Source organism: Pecten maximus, chromosome 2 (assembly GCF_902652985.1).
Source record: "Pecten maximus chromosome 2, xPecMax1.1, whole genome shotgun sequence".
NCBI lineage: Eukaryota > Metazoa > Mollusca > Bivalvia > Pectinida > Pectinidae > Pecten > Pecten maximus.
Genome location: NC_047016.1, coordinates 46,568,287 through 46,576,188, shown reverse-complemented (window position 1 = coordinate 46,576,188; position 7,902 = coordinate 46,568,287). Strand labels below are relative to the sequence as shown.

The 7,902-nt window shown below is 38.2% G+C and overlaps 1 protein-coding gene across 1 annotated transcript; it reads right to left on the bottom strand.

The window, feature by feature from the left end:
- Positions 1 to 4,954: 4,954 nt before the first annotated feature.
- LOC117343449 lies at positions 4,955 to 7,782 on the bottom strand. The gene is made up of 3 exons (XM_033905809.1): positions 7,697 to 7,782; positions 7,380 to 7,520; positions 4,955 to 6,689 (listed from the first exon to the last, which is right to left on the bottom strand). Exons 1-3 carry the CDS (start codon positions 7,780 to 7,782, stop codon positions 5,813 to 5,815), a joined length of 1,104 nt encoding a protein of 367 aa, XP_033761700.1. The 3' UTR covers positions 4,955 to 5,812.
- Positions 7,783 to 7,902: the final 120 nt, after the last annotated feature.

The window sequence follows — 7,902 nt, the reverse complement described above, 5'->3', positions numbered from 1 at the left end:
GCTAACGATGTAAGCAATAATCTGATTGGTCGGTCTTGGGCAAGTCTATAAAATGAAGCAAAGTGGACCAAATATCCGGATTGCAGGGAGTAAAAAAGAGTAGATCTACCAGATTTTTTTATTTTCCTATCTAAAAAGCTTAACTGGAAGCTCAACACTATCTGCCCTTGTATGCCACTTCAGTCATTAAGCAATTCAGCAATATAGCCTAGTATGCTGTAAAATTATCTATTCGTAAAATGCCATAAATGCACATATATATATGCCCTTAATTGAAACGACAAACCATTTGGGTTTTACCTATTTCAATTCAGACATCTGTATTTAAATACATTGTATTTTGAATTCAGATTGCATTTATCAAATAATTATAGAATAAAGTATTCAATTTCGATATCTGTATTTAGATTGATATATATAAATACAGATGTCTATAGCTCTGAATTAATTAGAGATATATCTAATCTACATGCATACAGTATATATATATAATTCAGATACATATATCTGTGATGCAATTGTCGATAGAGATATCCTTAATTCAAATATAGATATCTGAAATAAATGAACAATAACCTAAAACGGTTCACCATAGCACTACTCCGAATTTTCTGACGATCTTACTATATACCTATATAGTATATCATAATCAGCTTTAAGGCCATATTAACATCAGAACCCTTCGGATTACATACGCACATGTCAAAAATATCTCCAACTCGACAACAAATCAGCAAAAGAATACAGACACATAGACAAAACCAGTATAATTAATAGAAACGAGGGTAATATTAGATAATAGACAAAGAAAGGACAGCAGGGATGCAGGAACTTGAAAGTGATCTTTGTCGAGTAACCAGAAAACGGCCATAATAATACAATACACGTCATTTTTGTACAAATTGAAATGTTTTCTTCGGATTGAGGATATATATGACTTTCCTAACGAGTTTGTATATAAACAGCTGAGATACAGAATTGCCTGAACCATACACTGTACATATACATGTACAACTTGAAAATAATTGCTATAATGTCCAATTATGAGTTGAACTAAAAAAATATTTAGAGCGCTGCCACGTAACCTCAGGTGAAGACTCCAGGACCGCTTTCGTCGTCCAAACGGTTGGAAAGACGGACCTGGTGATTCTGTATTCTTCTCAGACGAGCCTTGACAAAGACTTTCAAAGTCTGTATTAACATTTGCAGGTCCGTCAAGGATATATGTTCGTATGGGGGCTCGTTAGGGCCAAATATCACTTAGGTCGAAAACGCGAGAATACGAAAACGCGAGAATACGAAAACGCGAGAATACGAAAACGCGACACCGTCGCGATAATTGATATTTGGTCCTAACGAGCCACCATTATTATTTCCTTCAAATATGGAGAGTAACAGAAATACAGAACAGTACAAACACATCTCAAACAATATTGAAAAAAAGAAGAAAATACATTCAGACTCAAGATGACACCTTACATAATGACACTCACAAGTACATGGACAGACAAACACATCATTATGGCGCGGGAAGGATGTCATAATTAAATATTTTTGCCTTATTTTTGCCTAGGCAGAAATCGAATTTTGCCTAGGCAAAAATATTTCTGCCTAAGCAAAAATAATTTTGCCTGGGCAAAATTCGCTTCTGCCTAGGCCATATAAATCGAAACAAAATTATTTTTGCCTAGGCAAGAATCGAATATTGCCTAGGCTGAAATATTTTTGCCTTAGTAATATTCGATTTTGCCTAGGCAAAAATGTTTAATTATGACATCCTTCCCGCGCCATACATCATATAATAATAGCACGCATAACATACCATAAAGTACTATAACACAACGCATTGGTATAATTTGATGATTTAAGTTATTTACAGTGATATTGACGATGACAGACAGTGTAGATAAAATAGACATCTTTTCAAGTATTCCTCAACTACATCATCATATTTACAGTAATACCATTTCGATGTCGGAAGAAAACCGAGTATGAAAAGGAAAGAGGCTCAACATGAACGGTCTACATAAGATATCGTCATACAAAACTACTACATTGTATTAGTTTCTGAAAAGGATGTCATTAAAGTATGTCCCTCCTTTCGACAGATTTCTTTATTGTTTTTATTTTCTTGACGATAATACTAAATAACGAATAGAAAAGATATATATCTATCCCAAAAAGACGAGAATTATATATCACTAATCAATGCATCTTTTTTTATTTTTTTTTTTTGTATGGGTTTTTATGCTCCACATTTGACTTCGCTTAGGCCCTTTGGTTTTTGTATCCGACCTTCCAAATACCACGATTTCAGCCACTGTAGCATTTATATATGGATTTTTTTTTCAATATTTATTACTGAATTCAGTTTTTGTTTGTTTGGTTTTTAGAAAGCGTTAACAACGAAAAATTAGCACAATTTAAATTTCCGTCTCTCCTTCCGATCAAAAAACGAAGCATCCTCGGTCTTAGAATGAACGAATTTTTGAAATTGTTTATGAATGGGAATAGAAGAATACACATCTATCCATCCTTTAACGTGTTCTCCAATAGCGTTGGTAATTCAGCACGGATGAAGCATCTCTCTTGATTACAAAACTTGTACTCGTGAAAGTGCCTTCTCTCAGACATCGATTTTTCACAAAAGTTAGTTTTTCTCTCCATTCCAATAAAATCTTGATGTTCAAAATGACTGGGTCAGCTGCTCAACTTTTCCGAATAACGATTTATTTTACATTCCTAGCTTAACTATTCTGTTCTGTCACCTCTTCCTGTCGTTATTTACATTAAATATAGGGCCCTACTGTAATTCTGATAGAAACCCCGCGCATGATCGCTGAAGTTTTAGGTCATTGCAGTCGTTTCCATTTACGGCACCTGTTTGTTTTCGTCTGCTGTGATTACCAAACTACTGTCTCGAACATTTTGTGCTATCTATAAGATGACTCATTCACACTAGGTCTGGACGAGATGCAAATGTATTTTTGCATATATGTAAACGTATTTGGGAGGTGTATTGTTCTCTAGCCAGGGATTGAAAGGTTTCCAAAAAAAAAAACATCCTTCGTAAACCTCATTCAACAGGATTCTTGTAAATGGCCTGGTGAAGTCGTTTGAGCCAACTAACAAATAAGTTGGCCCCTTCGACATTAAATATTGGTCAAAGTTTTTTTTTCCAGACTTGCTTGAGCTTCATCTATTAAAGGAAGCTACCAATCAGATTATTCTTGACCTTTTGGTGATGGAAGGAAGCTTTCCGAGTGTTAAATAAACATAGGTCAATGTCAATATTCGACACTACCTGGATTTAAGGCAAATTATCTCGTTACAAAAGAGGCCCACGGGCCTTAACGTTACATGAATTCTGATGCGTACAAAGATAGCCGCTTTACTTTCAAGTTGAAATTTGTACATATTTGATCACTGTAGCCTTGAACTTAGGTGAAGGACGTTCATTTGAACAAACTTTATAGCCTGCATCGCATCATGTTTCTTGCCCAAAATGACCCCAGATCTATTGGTTATTAAGAAGTCCTTTAAGGATTTCAACACACTTGACCCTTCATGCCAGCATGCTACTGGCCCTAATCATAGTCCGGCATCTTTTGCTTATTGAAAATAATTCATTTTAAACATTTTATTGACTTGACCTCGGCAACCTTGAAAATAGTTCAATGTCGTTCATTTGAACAAACTTGGTAGGCCTTCATCCCAGCATGCTTATGGTGGCACAATATCATGGCCCTGTGCCTCATGGTTTATAGAGAAGAAGTTGTTGACAAAGTTTTACATAATTGACCGCTGTGACCTTGAAAGTAGATGAAGGTTACTGGCCAAATCATGACCCTGGGTCTCTTGGTTATTAAGATGTTTAAAGATTTTAACGCAATACAATTATGTTCTTGTGACTATAAAAACCTGAAAATTTGTCTTGTTGATTCCGGTAGTCAATGGAGAGGGATGTCAATTTTACCTAAAGTAGGTCTGGCTCCTTACATGTCTTAAAGTGCCCTATACACACCAGGGTAGGTACAAATATATAGACTGTAAAAATTTGAGGTCTTTGTGCTTGAAGGCAAGACAAAGTAACTCATATGAGGAAATATTATAGCACTCCACGCCAGATACCTGCTGGCCAAATAACACTAGTTTGGATACTTAAATCACTGCCTATTTCACCCCAGTGTTATTGAAAGAGGAAATTTGTTTCAAGAAGTTTTAGTGTCAAGGTAAAGATCATTTATATGAAGAAATATAGAACTACATCACAGCTAGGTAGCCACTTTTTTAGATTTATTTTAAGTAACGAGATCCCTAAGGGATATTGGCATCCACCATTGAATGATCTATATCTGTCAAATGAAAGACTGATATTTTCTTTTATTTTCTTTCTTTTACTCTTCTTACAACACATTTTAATAACTTAATAAAGTACAATATAGCAGGAGCAACCTGCAATGGTCAAAATCCAAGATGGCTGCCTGTCAGCCATGTTTGTTTTCGGATCGGTCCTAAAATGCAATATGCCCAACTAGGGACCAAGGGGAACCTACCTATGAAATTTGAGAAATAACCCTTCAGTCCTTCATGATAAATAGCGATAACAGGAATCATTTACGGAGGGAGGGATGGACCACAGACCATGATCGCAAGGCGATTTGAATAGCCCACCATCTGATGATGGTGGGCTAAAAAGGAGACATGCAGACAGAAGGAAAATGTTCGGTGGTGAACCAAAGTGGACAAAGACAGACGGATGGAAGACAAACGGCCGATGCTGGTCCATATCACCAGCCCATTGGCACTTCATACTATGTGAGCTAAAAAAACAGTAATACCTCAGAATATTCCCAATGTGTTAACACCACTCAAGGTAGTTGTTTCTAAAGATTTTCAATATGGATGAAGTGGCTCTTAACAATAGGATATAAATAACAATGACATTTATTTATTTAAATAAATATTTATTTTTATATATTTGCTTTTGACTGCAGCTGGATCTGAAGACATGCCAAATATAACAGGCAAAAATTCAGCTACGATGCTTATCAAGTTCTGTGAAAACCCTCTAATGCTACATACAGAGGTTTTCAAAATACATGTAGTAGAAAATAACCCATCACATTTATAATTTTGTTTCTAGTCACAGAAAGCTGAAATGTCATATCTATTTATTTGACATTGTTGAAATACCACAGTGCACATAGGAACTTGGCATTAAACCCAACCCACGATTTATAATGCATGTCTCATCATGATATATATACGGACCATGTGTCGGAAACTTACGATTTATTGGTTAGTTAGGCCTGATAACAGTGTAATGATCAAAATTAGAACTAAAATGTAATTTCAAATTGTATCTTTGATATAGAGGCTAAGTAAACAATTTAGGTACGATATCCAATGCCATACCAAATACATGTATTGAGATTAATGTAATTAAAAGATTTATGCAGTATGTCTTTCCAAAGTATTGTGCATGCCATTGCATACATTATATTATGCAGCATAACATTCTGATTAGTGCTATCTCCAGGTTTTCATAAGAAATGTTTTAAAGTCTTACTTGGTAAAGGCAGATTAATTCTCTCTAGATAAATTGCACACTGGCAAACTGAACTACCTGTCGGTAGGCTAGATGTAGTTAATTTATATGTAACAAGTGCAAAAACTCTTTCTTTCATTTTGCTGGCCCAAGTTGTGGGTTCTCCGCCATGTACTATAATGGTAATTGATTGTGATATAATACAAGGACCATTTGTCTTGTAATAAATGTTTGGTGATTTCTTCCTTGTCAACCACATGCTTATCCTGTCATATTGTATTTAAGATCTAGTAGAATTACTTCAACCTGAATTGTACAAGATACCTCAGTACTGTTGTCATGGACTACACACCATACCCTAGTCCTAGATCTAACATCAGACGTCCTGTTGTCATGGACTACACACCATAACCTAGTCCTAACATCAGACGTCCTGTTGTCATGGACTACACACCATACCCTAGTCCTAACATCAGACGTCCTGTTGTCATGGACTACACACCATACCCTAGTCCTAGTCCTAACATCAGACGTCCTGTTGTTGTGGACTACACACCATACCCTAGTCCTAGATCTAACATCAGACGTCCTGTTGTCATGGACAACACACCATACCCTAGTCCTAACATCAGACGTCCTGTTGTCATGGACAACACACCATACCCTAGTCCTAGATCTAACATCAGACGTCCTGTTGTCATGGACAACACACCATACCCTAGTCCTAACATCAGACGTCCTGTTGTCATGGACTACACACCATACCCTAGTCCTAGATCTAACATCAGACGTCCTGTTGTCATGGACTACACACCATACCCTAGTCCTAGATCTAACATCAGACGTCCTGTTGTCATGGACTACACACCATACCCTAGTCCTATATCTAACATCAGACGTCCTGCTGACATGGACTACACACCATACCCTAGTCCTAGATCTAACATCAGACGTCCTGTTGTCATGGACTACACACCATACCCTAGTCCTAGATCTAACATCAGACGTCCTGTTGTCATGGACTACACACCATACCCTAGTCCTAGATCTAACATCAGACGTCCTGTTGACGTGGACTACACACCATACCCTAGTCCTAGATCTAACATCAGACGTCCTGTTGTCATGGACTACACACCATACCCTAGTCCTAACATCAGACGTCCTGTTGTCATGGACTACACACCATACCCTAGTCCTAGATCTAACATCAGACGTCCTGTTGACATGGACTACACACCATACCCTAGTCCTAGATCTAACATCAGACGTCCTGTTGTCATGGACTACACACCATACCCTAGTCCTAGATCTAACATCAGACGTCCTGTTGTCATGGACTACACACCATACCCTAGTCCAAGATCTAACATCAGACGTCCTGTTGTCATGGACTACACACCATACCCTAGTCGTAGATCTAACATCAGACGTCCTGTTGTCATGGACTACACACCATACCCTAGTCCTAGATCTAACATCAGACGTCCTGTTGTCATGGACTACACACCATACCCTAGTCCTAGATCTAACATCAGACGTCCTGTTGTCATGGACTACACACCATACTCTAGTCCTAAATCTAACATCAGACGTCCTGCTGTCATGGACAACACACCATACCCTAGTCCTAACATATGACGTCCTGCTGACATGGACTACACACCATACCCTAGTCCTAGATCTAACATCAGACGTCCTGTTGTCATGGACTACACACCATACCCTAGTCCTAGATCTAACATCAGACGTCCTGTTGTCATGGACTACACACCATACCCTAGTCGTAGATCTAACATCAGACGTCCTGTTGTCATGGACTACACACCATACCCTAGTCCTAGATCTAACATCAGACGTCCTGTTGTCATGGACTACACACCATACCCTAGTCCTAGATCTAACATCAGGCGACCTGTTGACGTGGACTACACACCATACCCTAGTCCTAGATCTAACATCAGACGTCCTGTTGTCATGGACAACACACCATACCCTAGTCCTAACATCAGACGTCCTGCTGACATGGACTACACACCATACCCTAGTCCTAGATCTAACATCAGATGTCCTGTTGACATGGACTACACACCATACCCTAGTCCTAACATCAGACGTCCTGCTGACATGGACTACACACCATACCCTAGTCCTAGATCTAACATCAGACGTCCTGTTGTCATGGACAACACACCATACCCTAGTCCTAACATCAGACGTCCTGCTGACATGGACTACACACCATACCCTAGTCCTAGATCTAACATCAGACTTCCTGTTGTCATGGACTACACACCATACCCTAGTCCTAGATCTAACATCAGACGTCCTGTTGTCATGGACTACACACC

What these genes read in the sequence shown, in the direction of transcription:
- LOC117343449 (XM_033905809.1), bottom strand. Translation starts at nt 7,782, where the DNA reads ATGTCAGCAGGACGTCTGATGTTAGGACTAGGGTATGGTGTGTTGTCC. An exon ending in ATGTTAGATCTAGGACTAGG is followed by an intron (nt 7,521 to 7,696) that starts GTATGGTGTGTA and finishes CCATGACAACAG; the next exon opens with GACGTCTGATGTTAGATCTA. An exon ending in AGATCTAGGACTAGGGTATG is followed by an intron (nt 6,690 to 7,379) that starts GTGTGTAGTCCA and finishes GACTAGGGTATG; the next exon opens with GTGTGTAGTCCATGACAACA.